This window comes from Galeopterus variegatus, unplaced genomic scaffold (genome assembly GCF_000696425.1).
Source record: "Galeopterus variegatus unplaced genomic scaffold, G_variegatus-3.0.2 Scaffold4702, whole genome shotgun sequence".
NCBI classification, from domain to species: domain Eukaryota; kingdom Metazoa; phylum Chordata; class Mammalia; order Dermoptera; family Cynocephalidae; genus Galeopterus; species Galeopterus variegatus.
The window spans coordinates 110,702-134,426 of NW_007730813.1; the positions used below are offsets into that span (position 1 = coordinate 110,702).

The 23,725-nt window shown below is 45.0% G+C and overlaps 1 protein-coding gene across 1 annotated transcript in view; it reads right to left on the minus strand.

The window, feature by feature from the left end:
• Positions 1 to 10,541: 10,541 nt before the first annotated feature.
• Positions 10,542 to 23,725, minus strand: part of LOC103603612 (zinc finger protein DPF3) — a gene marked incomplete at its 5' end in the record, with an annotated part of 18,309 nt that continues 5,125 nt past the window's right edge. The window contains 2 exons of the mRNA XM_008588169.1: positions 10,542 to 10,881; positions 11,393 to 11,474. Of these exons, the coding sequence (XP_008586391.1) occupies positions 10,811 to 10,881; positions 11,393 to 11,474 (153 nt within the window). The remainder of the gene's footprint in view (positions 10,882 to 11,392; positions 11,475 to 23,725) is intronic.

Consider the following 23,725-nt stretch of genomic DNA (forward strand, 5'->3'; position numbering starts at 1 on the left):
TGTTCGAAGGTTCCACAGAGGAGCTGGGATATCCACAGGTTCCAAAGGCAAAGGCTGCTGAGTGCCCACATTGCTCTTTATCTCATCAGCTACAGGTCTTGACCTCTTCCAGGCTCCCCTCCCAGAACCTGGTCAGGACAGGAGGAAGGGCAGGGAGGGGATGGGGGCCCTGGTACATGGGCAGCCCATCCAGCCAGGCTTCTGAATAAAGAACAGTTTCCTCTGCTTCCAGGCAAAGCCTAAAGTCAAATCCAGATGTGGGCTATTTCCAACCTATAGATTCTCCTGGAGACTTTCACAATATGCCAGCTCTCTGGGAAGTCACAGAACCAGAACCAGCCTTAGGGCAGTGGGAAATATGGCACAAACTCATCTCCAATACTGAAACACTGAGAGGTCTTGACACAGCCCTTAGGCAGGGCAGAAACATCACAGCACTTCACGTTAGGAGCCACAAAAGAGTGAGAACTTGACACACGGGAGAAAGGAGCGTCCCCATAAGACAGAGGGCCAGAGTGTCACACACACACCTACACATTGAGACTACAACCACATCACTGCTGAAAGAGGAGGAGAGTTAGTGGGTGGGGGTGGGGGCAGGTGTTTGTTGCTGTGGTTGCTTTTTAGAGAAGCCAAAGCAAGCCAAATGGAGATATCACCTTCGGACCTCCACACACAACTTCCCAATCTGTGGCACTTTTCTGTAACCTCATGAAAGCCGTGTCAGCCTTAGTCTTGGGTGCTGGCTGAAGTACCCAAGCAGCTCGAGGCAAAAGCTCCACGTTGTCCAGTCTGCAAGGGTCAATGTGGTGTTGGGTCACAAGGCCCAATGGGGAGGGAGTTCAAGGGAACCAAAGACCCTCATTGGTGGCATGTCTATCGCTGGAGACCAACTCTCCTGCCATTCTTTTATGACTAAGAGTTTCAGAAGGAGTTGGGGGTAGGATACAAGCGACCAGAAAGCATTTTGGAATGATGGGGATAAAATGTTGAAATGGCTTCCCTCTCTTGTGTAAAAACATATGTAAAAAGTGACCCCCAAATCTGCATCATATCTATGGGTCTAGAGATATAAATGGAGATAAAGCAGTTGGAGATCATCGAAACATTTCCAGGATTCTCTTTCCAAATGCAGCCCAAAGCAATCCAGGGACAGTACATTCCTAAGACTGGGAGACATCCAGGGTCTATTCACCAACTGAGACGGGGCAATGAAGACCAAACTAACCCCTTCCAAAACTCCTCCCACTCTCCGTCTCAACCACGGGGCTTCCATGCCCTTTGAGGAGCCTGTGCAGGCATGAGCTTCCTCATGTGGCAGCGGGGCAGATGCCTCCTCCTACGGGACCTCATCATCCTTCCTACTCCAGGGGCCTCCTGCCAAAATCCACTCAGAGGAACCCCAGGACTCATAAGTGGTGGCAGCCCTCACCAAAGCCACCAGAACCAGCCTCACCCTAAGGACAGACAGTGGGGCCTCGGCAACTAGAACACGAAAACCAATTTCTTTTGGCTTCCTGGCAGAGATGGTCATTTCCTGGCTGTCAAAGGGAGAAAATGATCAAAACTGGGCTTTAAAATCCCCCTGAGCCTAAACACCTGAAGTGGGGTAACAGACCTGGTTGAGGACTAGTTCTGGCTCCTCCACGTGTCACCCATGTGCCGTGGGCAGGCCAGTCACCCCTCCAGGTCCCCACTTCCTAATTGGTCCAGTGTGTCAGCATCAGCTGGGAAGTCCGGGCAGCCTAAATTCTCTGCCTCAGAATGCACTTGAGTGGAAGTGGCAGGGGCAACCCTCTCAGAGCTTGGCCCATCAGGCTCTCAGACTCCCAAGTCCAGCCCTCATAGAGCTGGAGACTGTGGGCTCAGGGTCCACCCGAGCTGCCTGCCTGGGGCGGTCGGTGTTCCCGGTCTGGCCTGGATAGGATCCAGGTCTGATGGCCTTTCCCTCTCCCCTCCCACCAGCATGAAAGACAGGGTGAAGCCAGGTCATTCAAAGGAAGCTTGGTTCAAAGGAACCTTTCAGGCTTTCACATGGTGCAGATGTATTTCAGGCTCTCAAGTACTTTAAACCAGACTCACAGCCAAGCATCATGAAAGCCTTGTGTCCCTGTCTCCACAGAGATCGACAGAATTCCCCTTGCTGCAAGTCAGGCACTGTCCAGAGGCCTGGAAGAGCCTTCCTGGGACCTCCCCACAGAGAAGCTAAAGGCTTCTTTAGGCCAACTCTGAGCTGACATCTACACATGGGCAGATCCATGCCTTCCCCCAAGCCCAGCACTGCACTTGGAAGCAAGCATTGTGAGGCTTCTTCAGGGAATAGCTAAAAGCTGAAATCTGGCTGTGACATGTGCAGAGAAAAGGGGAGATGAAACAAATGGTTTATTCCTGACGCTGTCAGTACAGACAACTAACGAAGCATGAAGCTGGGCTCTGACGAACATCTGGCCAAAGGTGGGCATAGGAGGTTTACTGACAATGCCTCTGACGTTGGCCTTCACCCCCACACACACAGCCATGCCAGAAACAGGCACCTCGCAGCTGACCCCACCTCTCCGGGGTCTCCATGCAGTCCGCCCAATCCATGTGTGAGGCTCCCACCCCACCGTTCCCCCTCTGCTTTCTCTAGTGGGATCTGGACAGGACCATTGTGTGGGCCACTTTCCACCTGTGATCAGGCCCTGCCAGTTGCACCTCCCTGCTCTCCATCCCAGGAATCTGAAAGCAGCGTGCAGAGGCGCAGTGTGCAGAGGCACAGCCTCAGACTCTCCGGCTGCCATACCCACTGCAGCCCAGGTCACACTTCATCATCTCACTAGCTTTAATGCCAAGGATGCTTATCTTCCAAGGGCAGCCAGTGCTTGGAGAAACAGATAAAAGCAACTAGACTGAGGTCATCTGTTTTCTTCCCACCAACCTCTGGAGGGTGGAAATAGCTGGATGTTTTCACCTGCTTGTCTTCTATCGGTGAACATGCACCTTAAACAGAGAGACCTAGATACACATACTCCTTCCCTGGTGGTACAATACCCGTCCTATGATTGGGACTCCTCGGGAGAGTTTAATTTTATGGCTGAAAAGCAACTTGAAGGCTGGGCCAGGATGTGGTTTATTTTTCCAGTCCCTATAGGACCCAGCGCATTGTTTTGTACATAGTCGGGGCCCTGCCGAGTGTTTAAGCCAGTAGCAGCCTGCGCAGCAATCACTCACGGCAGGCAAGAGATGTGTTCATTTCCCTTCAGAGGAAAAACACCCAGAGAGGGCAAACATGGCAGATGAGTGGAGGACAACTAGGAGGAAGACCCTGCCCTTCCCCAGCCAGGGGAGCACAAATGCTCCCTAAGCACCGGAGCACTTACTGCAAAAGGATGACCTGTCTGCATCCCCAAACACCACACGGACCAGACGCGTTGGTAAGCCAGGACTCCCTGCCTACCTGCCCGCCTCTCCCCAGCCACCTGCTCCCCACCTCCGCTGCTCTGAGGTCATCGTTCTATATTTTCATGCTCTTGCTCCCATATTATCTAGCAATGTTTCCTTTTTTTTTTTTTTTTCTCTAATACCCAATTTAGGCCTCTTCAGCTACATGTTGAAAATGTACAGGGGGTATATTTTCTTTTTCTTTTATGTCACTTTCTTCCCACTACCACCCCCTCCCCCATTCTTTAGCATCTAGCCTGGCAGGAGGAAAAGGGTGGGTGGGAAGGGCACAGGGCCGGGAGAAGGCAGAATAAGGCAAGAACGAGGTCTCAAAAGTCTTGGTGGGGAATAAATATGAAAGGGCAAACTCAGTCAATAAAACCCACAACCCCAATTCCAGCCATAAAATCTTTGCATCCCTTCTATAACAGAATTGAGACTTTTTTCCAAGCCCCCGAGTATTAGCAAACATCTCCCCCAAAGAAGCAGAGGTGAGTGAAGGGGAGAGATGGAGAGAGCCGTGGAGCCTACAGCTTTCCCAGCACAAGACTCCTTCCCCAATTCCCAGTGGCTGGTGGCTGTGCAGGGGCTGAGAGCAGGGGGAGCTGGGCTGCGGAGACCTCAGGGAAGATGTATCGGGTCAGGTGCTCCTGGTTCTCTCTCATCCTGGAGCAACACCAAAGGCTCCCTCAGTTCATTAAGCAGGGTAGGTGTGTGTCTGTGTACAAGTGTGCACCTGCATGCACCTGAACGTCCCTGTTCTCATCACCAGTATCAATAATATTGATATGAATAATCAAGATGCAGAGAGTGTGAATACAAGGGAAAAATAGCATTAAAAGGTAATACGAGTCTTTCCATGAACTTTTTGAAGTGCCCCGTATAACGTGGAGGTCTGCAGAGCTGCGCAGCTGAGGAAGTATATGGCCCCTATTTCCCACGGGGACGCTCACCTGCCTTCCCTTCCCCCCACAGCAGTGCTTATTTGCCAGACTGGGCTGGTGCCGACCTGAAAGGCCATCTTGCTCGCTGCCTGGGCTAGAGGTCCTTATTAGTAATTACATCTCTGTCCAGAGGGTTCTGGCTGCCTGCCAGTCCCAGTTCCTGCCTTCCTCTGGCCTGCCCTGGGAAATGTCACCATCAGCACAAACACTCCCTTCTCTTGGTGGGGCCAAAAGGGGGACACCGTGGAATGTCCCTCTCTCGAGGCCACTTGCCCCACCACTGAGGCTGGCTCTGGAGCAAAGAAAGGGAGGGAGGGGGGAACAGAGGCGGGGACCAAGCGGCATGCCTGTGCCCTCTGACCCCGATCTACCCCGCAAGCCTCACAGGGTGCTGGGGAGTTAGCTCAGGTCACAGCCACCTGAGGGGGCACAGCCAGGGCTCACTCAAAACACAGAGAGGGCCTTTTCTGGGAACCCACTCACTTCCAAATCCTTCCCCTCACACGGGGAGTTCCCTGTTCCTACCTCTGGGAAACCAACTTGATGTGGAACTGGCAAGGCCCAGACCCCTCCCGTCAGAGTTTCCTGAAGGTCCTTCCTTTGGGCCTGTCTTCCCAGCAGCCTGGGCTGGAAGCACAGAGAGGGTGCTGCGCAGCCGCAGCCCAGCCTTCTTGGAAGCAGCTGCTGAGACGCTCAAAGGAAGCCTCGACTCCATCTGCTTGGGGGGCTCTGCTCGCCCCCCCAAATCCACGGTGCCAAGCAGGCAGCCATGTGTCCTCCCTCCGATCCTCCCTCTTGCCTCCCTCTCAGAACAGCACTTCAGCTGTCCCCACACACAGACCAAAGGGTCTCCAGCCTCCTAGAAAGAGATTCCCAGCTCTCAAAGACCCTTCTTGAGCTGCCCAAAAGCCCTGAACCAACCCGTCTGTCCTTCTATCTCTACACTTGGGGATGGTGGCCATGGCCACTGGCAGAGAATCACAAACAGACTCATAAGCCCCGGGAATGCTCAGAAATGGGGAAGGGAAGCCCCAGCTCAGAGACAACTAGAGCCCACCTTGTGACCACTGAAATATCAGACCCAAGGGCAGGTGGGGTTGGGTGGGGAGACTTGTAGTCTGTTCCTTCCCACCGTCCTCTCCATTCCTCACCTGGTATCCAGGTGAAACTGGGCTCATCTGAAGATAAAAAGCATCCCTTCAGGGTGGGAGTAAGGTTCCAAAAGGGGTAGCACACAAGCAGGGAGAGGAGGTGGCACGTCCACCTTGCCAGCTGGGGGCACGGGGTAGGACTGGCCAGGCCCGCCCCCTCTTCACTTCCCAGCTGGGCTTGGGGTCAGGGGGACCTGCCGGGCCTGACCCCTCTGATATCAGTACCCGGAATTCCTCTGCTCCCCAAGGCTGCAGCCACCATCTAGACCACCCTTTTCTGCCATCTCTCTCCCCACCAACCCCACCCCCTGCAACCCAGAGCAGAGAAGCCTCAGCAGCTCACTTCAGAAAACTGGAAGGACACTTGTCCTGTGGCCATGGGAAAATCCACGGGGACTGGCCAGAAGACTGAGGTCCCTCCCACCTCCTGCTGGGGGAGGGGCACCGCCCCTGCCTGCTTTGCCCTCTGAAGCCCCCCACCCCCAACCAACAGGGAGCTCGAGGCCAGGGGGCCTCGAGAAAGAGAGATCTGTCTAGGGGTCCAAAATTGGGCAAGGGATTGACCTTTAAAGAAAAAAACCGTTGTCCAGGATCACAGGCCTGAGAAGAAACAGGTTATACTAACTCTTCATTCCCGCCCCACGCCTGCTGGTTGTTTAGTTCCAGGATTTCTCCCTGAGGGAATCAGGTTCCCCTCTGGTTCTGTCACAGATGCTCGCCCTCCCCACGTGTCCTTCCCACCTCCCTCCTCTTCCTCGTGCCTTGCCCGCCCCTCCCCACCTCCTTCCTCCTGACTTCCCTTCCCTCCCCTAAAGCAGACACCAGCACAGGCGCCAGGCCTGGGGCTCACGGCGACTTCAGTGGGAGAGGGAGCATGTGAGCGTGGCTCTGGCCCGGGGCAGGGGAGGGGGCAGGGGGGCTGTGACACTGGGACTCCCTGAGGAGGGTCCCAGAGTGGGCAGCAGCGAACAGGGGAGTGAGAGAGGGAGGGGGACTGCTCTTGTCCCAGCACTTCCACAAGGGGCTGAGACCTGGCCTGGGGGTCAGGGAAGGTGGTCCTCAGGGCCCTACCCTGGGCCACCCCCAAACATCCCCCCACCCCCGCCATGTGCGTGTGCACGCACACACACATGCACACACGCACGCGCACACACACATGCACACACGCACGCGCACACACACATGCACACTCACGCGCTCACACACATGCACACACGCACGCACACACATGCACACACACACATGCACACACTCACGCACATGCTCTCGGACTCCAAGAGGAGGACGCAAGCCCCTCTTCTCTGAGTCCTGAAGCCCAGGTTGCCAGTAATCTTTCATCAGCAACACAGAAGAGCACAGGTCTCCTAAACTTGCCCCCAAAGGAAAAGTCATAACAATCATCTCATTTTTCTTCCTTACAATATCTGAACTTCTTAAGGGGAGGGCTGAAGGGAATCATGCTGTATTCAAAGCACAAAGACAAAAATGCACCAGGAGTGTAACCCTCCGGGGTATCTTGAAACCATCACCGTGAAACCCAAACCCTCCCCCAACCTCAAAACCTGTTATCTTCCCCAGCTCTGAAGGAATCTGGCCTCCCTCCCACCTACCCACGGGCTCTGCCCTGGTTCCAGTGAGACGTCTGAGCCTGGAGCATGGAAGCAGCTGCTCTCTGCAGCCTGCCTGGGCTTCCCAGGGCACTGGGGTGAAAGCCCCGGGACTTCGGCTCCTGCCTCAGGGGCTGTGATTGCGAGGCATTGAGAAGGAAAGCCAGAAGGTAGCTATCCTCACAGGGGCCTTGTCTCTATTTCCTCACAGAGTTGCCTGCACTGAATTTGCTACACGTTTCAAAAATGCCTCCAGGAAACAGGATTTCAACTTGCAGCTGAGATCCTGCAGCCCCCCCTTTCTGATCTGTGGAGGCTCCATGTGGGGGTGAAGTGGGGTAAAGGTAGCCTGGCTATTAGGGACGTGAGCTGGGAGGCAACAGCATCGTTATCTCTATTTGGTGGCCTCTGCACAAAATGACAAAGCTCCCATGGCATGGGGGCCTTCATCATGCCAGATCCACGCCAGGACTTTGCCAGCACTACCTGCAATGACCTTGTGGAGAGGCCACATTCCCCCACCTCATCGATGTGGGAAGTGAGGCTCAGACAGGTAAAGTCATTTGCCTAAGGTCAACCAGCTACAAAGTGGCAGAGCCGGGCTTTAAACCAAGTCACAAAGTGAGTGTCACACCTGACCTGAGATGAACTATAGTCCTCTCCAGCAGTTAGCTCTCCATTCTAAACTGGTGAATCTTGCAGAAGGGAGTGTCTTGGGTATCTTCATTACACCCCAACCCCATGGTAAATCCCTCACCTCCTCCACAGCCCATGCATAGTCATGTTTTCCTTGGGCACAGCTTTGGCCTAGTGGCCCTGACATCAGGCAGCCCAGCCCCTGAAACACATATTCCCCTTGGTCAAAAGGAAGATTCCAAGAAGGCATCTAACTTTGGCTCACACATGACAGCAGACATGGAAGCATCTTGAGTTCCTCCCAGACAAGCTCAGCTGTGCAGTTATTGTTTATGTAACATTATGCTTTTTTTAAGACCCCCCTCCCCCCACAATGTCACTGTGGAATAGGCAGGGTGAGTGTTACTATCTCCATTTTACAGGTGGGCAAACTAAGGGTCAGGGATGTTAAGTGACTTGCCCAAGGTCACACAGCAACTTAGTGGCAGAGGTGAAACTAAAACCCTGATCCTTCACAGGTACCCTATGATTCCAGCTCATTCTCTGGAGCTCAAAAAAAGAAACCGATTTGAAGTTTACCAACACCTTCCTTTTTCAACACAAGAAGGTAATAAATGTGACAATGGAGACTTTTTGTCCGCTTGAAGTACCCTGACAGTGTCATCCCATAAGAAATACCCACTTTCCAGACAGGGAAACTGAGGCCTCCAAAGATGAAGAAGTTGAGCCCATTCTGCAGGGAGTAATGAAACTGAGAGGGGAACTCTGGGGCCTTCCTAATGTCATTCCAGAGCCCTGACCACCCCACCACTGCAGGCAAGATCCAGCGGCCTGCCTAGGCGTGGGAGACTCGGTCCACTCTCAGCTTCTGTGGGAAGAGCAGGCACGGCTGGAGACAGACTAGGGCCAACCATCATCAGAATTTCTGTGGGAAATAGATTTGCACATACTCCAAAGAAAGTCTGTCAAGGGGTAGAGCCACAATTTTTGGTTTCAGATTTGCTTTTTTTAAAACTTTTAAGCCATTGTGACATTTAGAAAAATTTTCGGGTATCTAAAATTAAAACGAATTCTCAAAACCAATAATCAGCCTTTGAGGACACCTTGCGTTGGGTTTTGTGGGAAGACAGAGAGCCAGAGTAGCCAGGTGAGGAACTGTGTCCCTCTGATGTGACGGGACCCTCCCAACCCACCCCCAGGCCTTCAGAATCCAGACGGTCTCACCAACCAGCAGCGGGAAGTAGATATCTTATGAGGAAGATGAAAGTCCCATCCGGACAGGGGCCCTTTAAATGAAGTCATTTTGTTTGTGTGTAACTCACTCTGAGGCCACAGGCCCTGCAGGAGAGCAACCCCCATCTCTTGCCTCAGGTCATTCTGCAAAGGAGTTGGGGAGACCAGCACCACTTGGCTCCACACCAGCCTGCCCTGGGTCCACTAGCCAAGAGCAATTAGCCAGGAGAGGGACACTCCTGCTCGAGCCACAGAGCGAACACTGCAGCCGGGCAGAAGTGGCCCAACTAGCCCGAGTCTCAAGGGGCTTCTTCAGGAGCTGAAGGGGACTAAAAATAACTTGGGGCTTTGTTGTAAGCAGCCAGACCACAGAGATGGAGCTGATTTCAAGGAAGCCGACTGAGCATGCGTGAGGGTCCTGCTCAACAAGACCTGCCCTTTGGGCAAATGATTTTTCCAGAAATGTGTCAGTTATTGTGCTGTTGCTGCAATTCAAAGACAGCCCAATCTGCTCAAGCCTGCAGGGCTGTCTTCCAACACACAGAGTCCTCAGAATCTGAGCCTCCCCACCTCCTTCTTCTAGAAATATTTTTTGAAAACAAGAATCCTACACATATTGGGAAACTTAGGGGACAAGAGTAGCCTTCAAAGTGAGGGTCCTGAATCATTGCCACCCTGATCATAAATAATCACACCACCCTAATTATCCATTTAGGTGACAATCATCTCTCCCCCATCCTAACATTTCCAGTCAGGTCTCAGAAGGCAAGCACACACTACTGTGGAAGGAAGAAATTACTCGGGGAAAAGGAATTTGTAGTGTCTCATCAATACTGAAGTTTTCTCAAAGCTGCAGTCCCTTGTAACCCACATTCGGACACTTGACGGGGCAGCCTTCGCGCACCTTCCTGGTTCTTGAATCCCACCAGGGGAAGCCTCTAGATCCAGGTCAGTTGGGGTCAGAGTTTTGAGCATCTTCCTCTGTCTATAGACTATGGCTTGTGTCACCTCAGGGATGTCCCAGCTTAAAAGGTCAAGGAACTAGCCTGGTCCCATGCAAAGTCTCTCCTGGTGGATAACAAATACTGACTAGCTATGGCGGGGCATTAGCATTATTTTCACAATGTTTCCTCCCACCTCTCAGAGCCCCTATTTTTCTCCCCACCCCCACATCAAGTGACCTAATGTAGTGTATCAAGACCCACCCTGGCTGGGGTTCTAGAAACAACTCTTCCTCTCCACAGAGACCAAGGAACAAAAAGGGGTTTCAAGGCTCCATCTTCAAAATGGCCCCCAGGTTCCAAGTCTAGAAGTTTCCAGTAAGGCTTGTAAGAAACAATAACTTCTCCACAGCTTTTTGTTCCTCTGGGGAGAGTTTAGGATGAAGAGTCTAAGCTGGGGGTGAGGAGACTGTGTGAAGGTTTCTTGGAACACAATAGATTAAAAAACACCAAACTACACACAAATAACTGATGAGTGGTCACAAAATGGCTTCCCTTAAAATGGGAACCAGTGCGAGGGCCGCAGTGCTAGGGTAAGAGTGAGAAGGGGCTCCACTGGGCTGGGACTGAGGTGGTTCTTCAAAAGTGCGAGATCCTCTGGTAGAAGCAAGGAGGTGCTGGCTGCAGCACCACACGTGGAGTGGGGGAGGTGACGAGGTACCTCGCCCTCGTGGTTCCATGTGTCCATGCCCCTCTGTGACTATTTATTTTCCTTACATTGGTCTGTCTGGATGTGTGGGAGGAGGGCTCGATCTGGTTTGAACTAGGCTCTGGCTCAGCCTCTCTCCAACAGCAAGTCACATTCTGTGACCTGGGCCCTAGGCCTGGCAGCCAAAGGCCGAGGCCTTCTCTTTGAGCAGTTCCCAGCATAAGTGGCAGCTCCAGCTTCCTACAAGAAACAAGACGGAGTTAGTAGCAGCCTCTCTCCTAACTCTTGAGCCCCACCCCAATGGCCCTAACTTCTTGTGAACCCTGTTTTCTTTTGACTTTCAGAGACCAAGTCCCAGTCCTGAAAACATGCTGGAGTCCACTGCTCAGCAGAAAGTAAGTTCTCAGAGATGATTGGCTGAACTGTTGTAAGGACCCTTGCTCCTGGCTCATGCCTCTTAAGCAGTATCACCAGCCTGAGCGAGTTCCTCTGCAAACTCGCATCTCCCCACCCTCTCAGCTACATGTCTGGGAAACACCTCCTCCACCCTGAAGTTGAAATTACAGCTGGTTGAACTGTGCCTCAGTTTCCTCATCTGTGAAATGGTAGTAGTCATACCTACCTCGGAGGGTTGTGATGATTAAATGAGACAAGTCATGTAAAGCCCTTAGCACAAGGCCTGCACCACAGTGAGGGCTCAATAAGTGGTAGTAGTAGCTGCTGTTGTTACTGTTGACCTCATTGTCATTACCTTCTGGGGGCTCAGCCACTGGGGGGTTTAGACAGTACATGTGATAGCCACGGTCACAGTCATCACAGAAGAGTAGCTGGTCCTGGTGGAATACAGAGCAGATAGAGAAGAGAAGGAAATAGATTCAATTATTTGGAGCCAATCTCTGGCCCCTACTTATTACTCCAGCTTTATTTCCATAGATCAACCTCCCTGGATGCCCCTTTCATACCCCATTTGGAGTCCTTGCTAGGCCCTGAACATGTCTTATGCTTTGCCCACACCTGAAATTTCCCCCTCTGCCTCCCAACCTACACAAATCCTACCCCCACTTTAGGGTTCTGCTCAACTCATATCTCCTCCAGGAAGCTTTTCTTGACTACCACCTCACATCCAAGCTTAAAAGGATTCTTTATTCTTCTGAACGCTCATAGCCAATAACCTTGCTTCCAAAGGGCAGAAAATGAATTTTATGCATTTCTCCATTCCCCATGATGATTGCCTAGTATATAGCAAGTACTTTATTTGAAAATGCTAACTTAATTCCTCTGGACTCCACTCTTTCCGTCTATGAAATTTGCAACAGCTGTACTCAGTGTTATCCACAACATGTGAGAAGCTCTTCAGGGTGTCATTACGACAGAGAACACAAGGAGTGCCGTCCTTCGGCTTCTAGAAACCTCCTTACAGGCTGGAGGCTGGAGCCCAGGTGAGAGCAGGACCCCCAGGGCTGTGGGTAACTTCAAAGTTTGCTCCTGTAGTTCCTCCTGCCTGGAGACTGCCTGGAGGCTCTCCCAGGCCCTGAGCCCGTCTCTGCATGACCATTCTCTGACTACCTTTCAAGTCTTCAAGCACTTGTTTTCCACGAAGACTTTGCTGATCTACCGCAACTGGAAGTCCTCCCTTGCCTCTTATGTACCCACAGTACTTTCCCTTTCTTGTGAGACTTAATTGCATTTGTTTTGTGTTACAGGCCTGGCATGTGGTAGAAAACTGTTTGTTTTCTCAAACAGTTCATTTGGAACATGCCTCTTTTGTCCACCTCTTATGCCCTTTATGGGCTGTAAGGCCCTGGGGGGCAGAACCTTGTCTCACTCAACTCTGTGCCCCTGTGTGACTTCCTTGCACATAGCAGCTACTCGGAAAGTGTTTGTGATCTGGCCCCATTCTCCAGGTTCAGCCCTATTTTGTTCAGCGATCTTTGAACCTGCTTAGATGGCTTATGAGACATTTGCAAAATAAAGTTTGTATCGCTTCTCACCTTGGCTCCCACCACTGCAGAAATTCTGGATAAAAATTGGGAATAGAAGCTGGAAACCCCTAGGCAGCAGGCAAGGAGGCCTTTCTTATTGTGCTAAGACATGTGAATGGGGCAATGGAAGAGCTTTTGAAGAGTTAGGAACAGGGAAGTGACATATCAGATTGCAGTATAGAAAGATCTCACTAGTACTGTGTAAGAATAGATGACCAAGAGAGACTCATTCAAGAGGCCAGGTGACCAGTTAGGAAGCTGCTACAGCCATCCAGGTGAGAGATGACGGTGGCCTGAACTAGAGTTATGTCATAAGGGAAAGAAATGGGTCTTGTTCCCATTTAAGAGTCATTAATTAGATGTGGAGGGTGATAGGGAAAAAAAATCAAGGATGTCTTCCAGACTGTGGCTTGGTCAGCAAGCCAAGCGATGCAACCATCCATTGAAACATGGGCAGAAGAGTGGACCTGTGGCGGGGAGAGGGCAACTGCAGCTATAGATATGTTCTGTAGATCTACAGATCACCCGGTAGGGATGACCTGGAGGCAGCTAGAGATCAGGAGAGAGGTCTGGGCATGAGATATGACTTTGGGAGTCACTGGTGATGAGAAGGCAAATGAATGTCCTAGGAGAGGAAGCCCAGAGTTTGTGAGAGCAGATGTCTCTGAACTTGTACTCACGGAGGGGCATCCATGAACCCCTTGAAATAATATGCACAATTTTGTGTATAGGCAGATCATTGTCTAGCACTATATCCTCTTCTTTTCCATCTGCTTTCCAGGATGATTGCCTATCAAAACCACCAAGAACCCCCAGCTCATGCTAACTCCCATGACAAACACAATTTAAGGACCCTTTACCCCCAAGTATCCAAGAACCAGGATCCACCTCTGGCTACAGTTCCAGCAGAATGGGAATCCCATTCGAGGGGATGCAGGGTAAATCCCTGGCCACGTGAGAGAAACCCTAGCACCCAAGCAACTTCACTCCTTGACTCCTCCCTAAGGCTCTGCTAAGTCAAAAGAAAAACTCTGCATTCACACTCTTTGTAAAGCCAAAGATGAGAATCAATCCAAGTGTTCATCAATAAGGGACTGGTTGAATAAACTAAAAAAAAAGTATGCAGCTGAAGGAAGGAACAAAGAATACATCTATACAGTCGTCCCCCCAGATCCATGGATTCCACATCCATGGACTCAACCAACCATGGATCAAAAATATCCTAAAAAAATTTCATCTGTACTGAACATGTACAGACATTTTTCCTTGTCATTATTCCCTAAACATGACAATATGACAATTATTTACATAGCATTTACATTGTATTAGGTATTATAAATAATCTAGAGATGATTTAAAGTTTACAGGAGAATGTGCATAGGTTATATGCAAATACTACACCATTTTATATCAGGGACTCAAGCATCCACAGATTTTGATATCTGTGGGGGGCCTGGAACCATCCTACATGATACCGAAAGACGACTCTATATTGCTCTGGAGTAGTCTCCAAGATATTCACTGGAAATAAACAAGGACTATCTATTACCATTTTTTAATGGATTTATATGTACACACATATGTCTACATATAAACAAAATGGAAAGAGGAACCACACTTTTTTTTAAATGTTCACCTATAATCAGACTGAGGGAATAGTGTGGAAGAGGTAGAAATAGAAGATAGATTTCTTTAAATATATGAGGGGTCTTCAAAAAATTCATGAAAAATACATGTTTTAAAAAAACTGGATGGATTGCAAAATGTTTTTGCACCAAAATAAACTCATACTAACTTGTTGTAACATGTCTGAACACGATCCAGTTTAAGGCACTAAGAAGAATACAGCATCAGTTTGAAAAGAGCCCCTATCAGGGCAGCACAAGTTCTGCTAAAATTAAAGCAAGAACAAATATCAAATTTATGGTGAAGCTTGGGTGGAAGAACGATGAAATCACTGACACCTTATGAAAAATTTACGAGGACAATGCCCCAAAGAAATCAGCAGTTTACAAACAGATAACTCATTTTAAGAAGGGATGAGATAATATTGAAGATGAAGCCCACAGCAGCAGACCATCCACATCGATTAGCGAAGAAAAAATTCATCTTGTTTGTGCCCTAATTGAAGAGGACCAACAATTAACAGCAGAAACAATAGCCAATACCACAGACATATCAAGTGGTTCAGCTTACACAATTCTGACTGAAAAATTACAGTTGAGAAAACTTTCTGCTCGATGGGTGCCAAAACTGTTGTGGCCAGAGCTGTAGACAAGAGCAAAGCTTTCAATGGAAATTTTAAACAAGTGGGATCAAGATCCTAAAGCATTTCTTTGACGAATTATAACAGGAGATGAAATGTAGTTTTACCAGTATAATCCTGGTAAGATAAGGCACAATCAAAGCCATGGCTACCAAGAGGTGGAAGTGGTCCAGTCAAAGCACAAGTAGACCAGTCAACAGCAAAGGTCATGCAACAGTTTTTTGGGATGCTCAAGGCATTTTGCTTATTGATTTTCTGGAGGGCCAAAGAATGATAACATCTGCTTATTATGAGAATGTTTTAAGAAAGTTAACCAAAGTTTTAGCAGAAAAATGCCCAGGAAAGCTTTACCAGAGAGTCCTTATTCTCAGCAAACAAGGGCAATTTTGTGAGAGTTTACATGGGAAATCATTAGGCATCCACCTTAAAGTCCTGATTTGGCTCCTTCTGACTTCTTTTTGTTTCCTAATCTTAAAAATCTTTAAAGGGCACCCATTTTCTTCAATTAATAATGTAAAAAAGACTGCATGGACATGGTTAAATTCCCAGGACCCTCAGTTTTTTAGAGATGGTCTAAATGCTGGTATCGTTGCTTACAAAAGTGTCTTGAACTTGATGGAGCTTACTTTGAGAAATAAATTTTATATTTTTTATTTTTATCTTTCAATTCCATTTTCCACAAGTTTTTTGAAGTCCTCTTGTATTGTTTATTTATAGATTTGATTCTGGAACCAGCAAATGTTTGCATAGTCATAAAACAAAATTTAAATTGTAATAAGTCCCTAAAAAAAAACAAAAGAAAAATGAAACAAATGCATCTAACTATGTATCCAGTTGATGGCATAACCACACAAACTGTTCCAAGTGACTTTAAAACAAGAAATTTCCTGTACATCCTTAAAAATTAAATGCAAATATGCATATATATATTTCTTTTCAGCAATTATATTGTTGGTGATAATATTGGAATTGATATTCTAAGGCTGTTGTATGTGTGTTAAATGAGTAATTGTGTTGGTATAATTGAGAAGCAAGATTTTTAGCATGTTTGTAAGGAAACACACACGTAAGACAAGAAGGCTAAGTAAAAAATCTATAGTTAGCCCTAGATAGGAACTGGAAGGCTCAGTATTAATTAGTGGTATAGTTTATCTTCAAAACAAACAAAAAATATTTTCTAGCTCTTACCATTGAAAATGCCCCAAAACAATGACTAACACATAAAAAATAGCACCTCTAGCCCCCATATTATTTTCTCTAAAGACCACTGCCCCCTACAAGGAACCAGGAGTCCTTGGAGAAATTTCTGATCCCAGGTCTAGTGCATAAAATGTACAAACATCTTTACATGTTAGAAAGCAAGGAAGCTATCCCATACTGTTGGGACCACATCAAAAGGACTTAGGATCCAACCTGAATATGTTCCTACTGGCCAAAGATCGGACAATTTTAATTCTAATGTACTGAAACCAACATAATATGTTTAAATACTTGAAATATGCTTACGTACTTGAGTTCATAGAGACACTACAGAAATATCATACTATTTTTTAATTTATTATTTTGAAATAATTTTAGACTTAGAGAAAAGTTGCAAAAATAGCACAGAGGTTTTCTGTACACACTTTACTCAGCTTTCCCTCATATTAATCTCTTACATTACCAGAGTAGAATCATGAACAGCGGGAAATTACCATTGATATAGATAGTATTAACATATCTACAGACCTTATTTGAATTTTCCCACTATGTCCCCTTTCCCAGGATCCCACATTGCATTGAACTGTTTTCTTAGTGTCCTTCAATCTGTGACAAGTTTCTGAGTTTCTTTGTCTTCCATGACCGTGACACTTTTGAAGAATAGGCCAGTGATTTTGTAAATGTCACTCAACCTGAGTTGGATCTTTCTCATGAGAAGATTGAGGTACACATGCATTTTTGGCAAGAATACCACTAAAGTGATGTTTTGCTCTTCCTGGTGCATCATATTGGGGGAAATTGATGCCAGTATGTCTTACTACTTGTAATGTTAACTGTGATCATTAGTGTCTGCCAGTTTTTCCACTGTAAAGTTACTATTTTTTCCTTTGTAATGTATTAATAAGTAATCTTATTGGGGAGATACTTTGAGATTATGCAAATATCCTGTTTCTCATTACACTTGCCTGCTAATTTTAGCATCAACTGATGGTTCTTACTTACAACAACCATAACTGTGATGTTTGCCTGATGATTTCCTTTCCCTCTACATTTATTCACTGGAATTCTGCTGTAAGGAAGAACTTACCTTCTCCCCTATTCATTTATTCAACTTACAACAACCATAACTGTGATGTTTGCCTGATGATTTCCTTTCCCTCTACATTTATTCATTGGAATTCTGCTGTAAGGAAGAGCTTACCTTCTCCCCTATTCATTTATTCAATTTTTTATATCAATATGGATATTTATTTTATTCTTCAGGTTATAATCCAATATTTTTTATTTTTACTTTTTGCTCAGATTTTTGTAGATTTGGCCATTAGGAGTTCCTTCAAGTAGGCTCCTATGTCCTTTAGGCATGTCCTACCATTTTTCGAGCACTTTCTTATTTTCTAGCACCACGAGATGCTCCAGCTCATCTTGTATATTTTGTGTTCCATCGCAGCATCAAGATCTCCAAGGATCCCTGGTTCCTTTTATGACAGGATGGTATTTAAAAACCAATATCTGGATGCTATGTGTCCTCATTGCATCTGGGTTGTCATTGCTTCTAGGTCCTCCCAGCCAACAGAGCTAGGAAATAAATGTATGCATAGATACAAATGCATACATCTATATTTATTTCATATGTGTATATACATATAGATAGATTAGATTAAAAACCATGAGTTTATATTGATACCCCCTATTCCAATCCAATACCACAGGGTTCAGTCTAGCTACCCCCTTCCTCTGGTTATTCTTTCTCTGACAATGAGAAACCTGACTCTCATTAGCCACAATATACAGTTCTTAGTTCAAACCTAGCATGCACATAAAGTCATTTCAGAATTACAAATTCATATACTTGTGAAAACAACTTTACTAGCTAGAATACAATATTTATGGTACAGTTATTCCTGTCTTTAGCCCCACGATACACAGTTAGAATACTGTTTTCCAAACCTAGGTTNAGAGGAAAATGCCAAATACCACCACAGGAATGCACTCAGTAAAATACAGTCATTGGAACTCGATTGAACAAATGATCTGATTTTTTCAACAAAGAATTTAAGGGGGAAAAAATGAGAACAAGATGAAGGAAAAATCCACTGTAAAGTTACTATTTTTTCCTTTGTAATGTATTAATAAGTAATCTTATTGGGGAGATACTTTGAGATTATGCAAATATCCTGTTTCTCATTACACTTGCCTGCTAATTTTAGCATCAACTGATGGTTCTTACTTACAACAACCATAACTGTGATGTTTGCCTGATGATTTCCTTTCCCTCTACATTTATTCATTGGAATTCTGCTGTAAGGAAGAGCTTACCTTCTCCCCTATTCATTTATTCTATTTTTTATATCAATATGGATATTTATTTTATTCTTCAGGTTATAATCCAATATTTTTTATTTTTACTTTTTGCTCAGATTTTTGTAGATTTGGCCATTAGGAGTTCCTTCAAGTAGGCTCCTATGTCCTTTAGGCATGTCCTACCATTTTTCGAGCACTTTCTTATTTTCTAGCACCACGAGATGCTCCAGCTCATCTTGTATATTTTGTGTTCCATCGCAGCATCAAGATCTCCAAGGATCCCTGGTTCCTTTTATGACAGGATGGTATTTAAAAACCAATATCTGGATGCTAAGTGTCCTCATTGCATCTGGGTTGTCATTGCTTCTAGGTCCTCCCAGCCAACAGAGCTAGGAAATAAATGTATGCATAGATACAAATGCATACATCTATATTTATTTCATATGTGTATATACATATAGATAGATAGATTAGATTAAAAACCATGAGTTTATATTGAGACCCCCTATTCCAATCCAATACCACAGGGTTCAGTCTAGCTACCCCCCTTCCTCTGGTTATTCTTTCTCTGACATTGAGAAACCTGACTCTCATTAGCCACAATATACAGTTCTTAATTCAAACCTAGCATGCACATTAAGTCATTTCAGAATTAAAAATTCATATACTTGTGAAAACAACTTTACTAGCTAGAATACAATATTTATGGTATAGTTATTCCTGTCTTTAGCCCCACGATACACAGTTAGAATACTGTTTTCCAAACCTAGGTTGGTTCTTTTCTTCCCCACTCTTTGGTATGGTTATGTTATCTATTTATATCATAGTTAGGTTCATTCATTATTGTTTGTATTTCATTTTAGGTTCTCCCTACATCCTGGTTGATTTTAAGTATTTATCTATTGGGGAGATATGTAAAATCTTACCTTGGTTCTAAGAGTCAGAGCTATGCAAAAAAGTTTTCTCAAAGAAGTGTTGCTTCTCATTCTGAAAATGTCCGTACTACCCAAGGCTACCTACAGATTCAATGCAATCCCCATCAAAACACCAACGACATTTTTCACGGAAATAGAAAAACAATCCTAACATTCATATGGAACAACAAAAGACCCCAAATAGCCAAAGCAATCCTGAGCAAAAATAAGTAAATCTGGAGGCATTACAATACCTCACTTCAAATTATACTACAAAGCTATAGTAATCAAAGTAGTATGGAACTGGCATAAAAACAGACACTCAGACCAATGTAACAGAATAGAGAACCCAGAAATCAATCCAGGTACTTACAGCCTACTGGTCTTTGACAAAGGCACCAAGAACATAAATTGGAGAAAGGACAGTCTCTTCAATAGATGGTGCCAGGAAAACTGGACATCCATAAGTAAAAGGATGAAATTAGACCCATATCTCTTGCCATACACCAAAATCAACACAAAATGGATTAAAGACTTAAATATAAGACCTGAAACTATAAAACTCCTAGAAGGAAACAGGGGTAAATACTTCAGGATGTAGGACTGGGCAAAGATTTCAGGAATAAGACCCTAAAACACAGGCAATGAAAGAAAAAATAAACAAATGGGACTATATCAAACTAAAAAGCTTCTGCATAGCAAAGGAAACAGTCAACAGAGTGAAAAGACAATCTACAGAATGGGAGAAAATATTTGCAAACTCTGCATCCAATAAGGGATTAATATCCAGAATATATAAGGAACTCAAACAACTTAACAGTAAAAAAACAAATAATCCGATTAAAAAATGGACAAAGGAGCTGAATAGACATTTCTCAAAGGAAGACATACAAATAGCCAACAGGTACATGAAAAAATGCTCAACATCACAAAACATCAGAGAAATGCAAATCAAACCAATTGAGTTATCATCTCATCCCAGTTAGACTGGCTATTATCAAAAAGACAGAGAATGACAAATGCTGTCAAGGAACACTGTTGGTGGGGCTGTAAATTAGTACAGCCTTTATGGGAAACAGTATGGCAGTCTCTCAGATAGAGCTACCATATGATCCTGCAATCCCACTACTGGGTATATACCCAAAGGAATGGAAATCATCATGTTGAAGGGACACCTGCACTCCCACATTTATTGCAGCTCTGTTTACAATAGCCAAGATAAACAACCAACCTAAATGTCCATCAATGGACAACTGGATAAAGAAAATGTGGTATATATTGGAATATGTGGTATATAATGGAATACTATGCAGCCATCAAAGAGAATGAAATTCTGCCATTCTCAGCAACATGGATGAACTTGGAGAAAATAATATTAAGTGAAACAAGCCAGGCACAGAAAGAGAAATACTGCATGTCCTCACTCATAAGTAAGAGTTAAGAAAGATAGAAAGAAGGAAAGAGAGAGAGAGAGAGAAGGAAAGAAGAAGGAAGGAAGGAAGGAGAAAGAGAGAAAGAGAGAAAGAGAGGAAAGAGAGAAAGAGAGAAAGAGAGAAAGAGAGGAAAGAAAGAGAGAGAGAGAGAAAGAAAGAAAGAAAGAAAGAAAGAAAGAAAGAAAGAAAGAAAGAAAGAAAGAAAGAGATAATACATTGAACTTTCAGAAAGAACGAACAGAACTATGGTTATCGGGGCGGGAGGGGGAGGAGGGTTAGGAAGAAACTTATAAATGGATACAAAGAAAGGGTACATTTTGTAATGACAAGTATGTCAACTATCCTGATCTGATCATCACATATTATACACAAATACTGGTCGTAAATTCTGTATCCCACAAATAAGAATAATCAATTACATTTCAATTTTTTTTAAAAACCATATAATAAATAAATAAATTGGTTCTAGTTGCCGGGGGTTTAGGAGCCTGTGACCTTTCATTACCAGCTTTTTTGTAGCTAGGAAAAAAAAAGATATATGGTTTGCATATATTTTCTCCCATTCTTTAGGATGCCTTTTAATTTTGTTGGTTGTTTCCTTTGCTGCTCAGAATCTTTTTAGTTTGATATAGTCCCACTTGTTTATTTTTGCTTTTGTTGCCTGTGCTTTTGGGGTCATATTTTTAATAATCACAATTCACCCTTTGTAACCTCTATTTCTTTACCTGAAAAGTGAAAGGAGTTAGAGTGTGTCCCTTTAAAGTCCCTTCTAGATCAAGAACATGATGGGTAGCTTAGCCTTTTTTTCGTTTCACACAGAAGTGGTTTTTTTTTCTAACCAGAGGGGGGAAAGAGAGAGAGAGAGTGAGAGAGGAGCCATTCAGTGGTTACAAAATGCCTGGAATAGTTTCTAAAGTGGGGCAGGGTCAGTGGCATTATCTGTGAGGAGAGGTGGTCTAATGGCAGAGTGAACATCACTCCAGCAGGCACCAAGATGGCCGGAGGACCAGGCCACAGTCCAGGAACACTCCCATCTTCCTCTCCAAAACCCTTTGATGCCTTCCCCATACTCTTAGGAGAAAGTCAGTCACCTGTAGTTGGCTTACACAGCTTTTCATGGTCTGGCCCCGTTTTAGCTCCCTTGACCTTATTATCCCAGCCCAACTGTATTAGCAGTGAGTTTCTCTCCATTTCTTTTACTTGCTGTGCCCTTTCTTATCCTGGCCTTTGTACTTGCTACCCCCTGTCCCAGCACGCTTTTCTACTCCCTCTTCTCAAAACTTTTTTCTACTCCTTAACCTCTTCTATTTCATTGCCATTTCCTCCCAGAAGTCCTTCCTGAACCCCTTCTTGATCTGGGTAAGGGCACCTTGCCAAGTGCCCTTTTAACATTGATCTTCCCCTATCATCAGCACTTAGCTTGCTGCATTGTATTTGGCTGCTAATTTTCCGTTACCCTTTTGGGACTGTAAGCCTGAGGGCAGGTAACATGTTTGTCTTGTTGCATCTCTACCCCTAACCTAGTTCGTGGCAGCGTATCTAATTTTGTCTTTTCCCAAATGGCTACCCCATTGTCCCAGACCATTCATTAAAAAGTCTACCTTTGACACAGTAATTTTAGATGCAAGCTTTATCTTGTATTTTCATATATAGTTGCATCTATTTATGGGGTTTCTATTCTATTCCAGCTGTTCTATTTGTCTACTTCTGCATCAGTACCACACTGCTTTAACTATAGAGGCTTTATAGTACATTTTAGTGTTTGATAGTGCTATTTTCCATGACAGCTTGTTTATCAGTATTTTCTTGGCTAATTTTGCATGTTTGTTTTTTCATATAAACTTAAGTACCAACTAGTCTAACTCCATAAAAAAGCTTGTTGATATGTTTATCGGGCTTGAAATAAATTTGTAAATTAAACAGGACTGACATCTTCATAATGCTAAATCATTCTACCCAAAATCACAAGATCTTTCCATTTTTTCTTCATGTCTTTTCAAAAGTATTTAAAATTTTAGGACCAGCCCGTGGCTCACTTGGGAGAGTGCGGTGCTGATAACACCAAGGCCATGGGTTCGGATCCTTATATAGGGATGGCCGGTTAGCTCACTTGGGAGAGTGTGGTGCTGACAACACCAAGTCAAGGGTTAAGATCCCCTTACCGGTCATCTTTAAAAAAAAAAAAAAAAAAAGTATTTAAAATTTTTCTTCCTATAGGCTTTACATATTTGTTGTTAAATATATTTCTAAGTATTTCTTCTTTGTTGCTATTATAAATGAAATTATATTCTATAACTGGTTATTATTTGTGTATATGAAGGCTATTAGTGATTATAGGTTAATTTCATATCCTGCTGCCTTTTAGGTTTAAGTTAGCTTTATCATTGATTATCTTAGGTTTTCCAGATATACTATCATATCATATGAAAATAGAGTTTTACTACTTCGATATCCCTTCTTATGCCTCTAATTGGTTTCTCCTGTCTAATATCTCTAGAACGATGTCAAATAGTAGTGGCAGAGAGAGTGAGCATCCTCACCTGCTTCCTAATCTTAGTAGAAAGGCCTCTTGTGTTTTTCCCATTACATAAGATACTGGATTTAGTTCTAAAAGTATAAATATTGTATCATGTTAAGAAGGTATCCTGTAATTACTATTTTCTTGAGTGTTGTTTTTGGTTTTTGTTTGTATTGTGAATAGGTCCTTTAACCACCCTGTTGTTATGAAAACTGATAAAGGGAAAGAATCAAGCATTTATCCTGCCTTTTCTATCTAGTCTATATCTGAGGGTAACCAAAAACAAGGTTGGGAAAGCTCTTTACGGAATGACTCCAGCTAACAAACAAAAAAGAAGTTTTCAAATAAGAATATCACTATTTTTCAACCCCTAATGAAACAGTCGATCTAGCTGAATATCATCAATAGATGCTACCTTCACAAAAAGAGAGACACCAGGCATTACATGCCTCCTGAAGAAAGCGTGCACC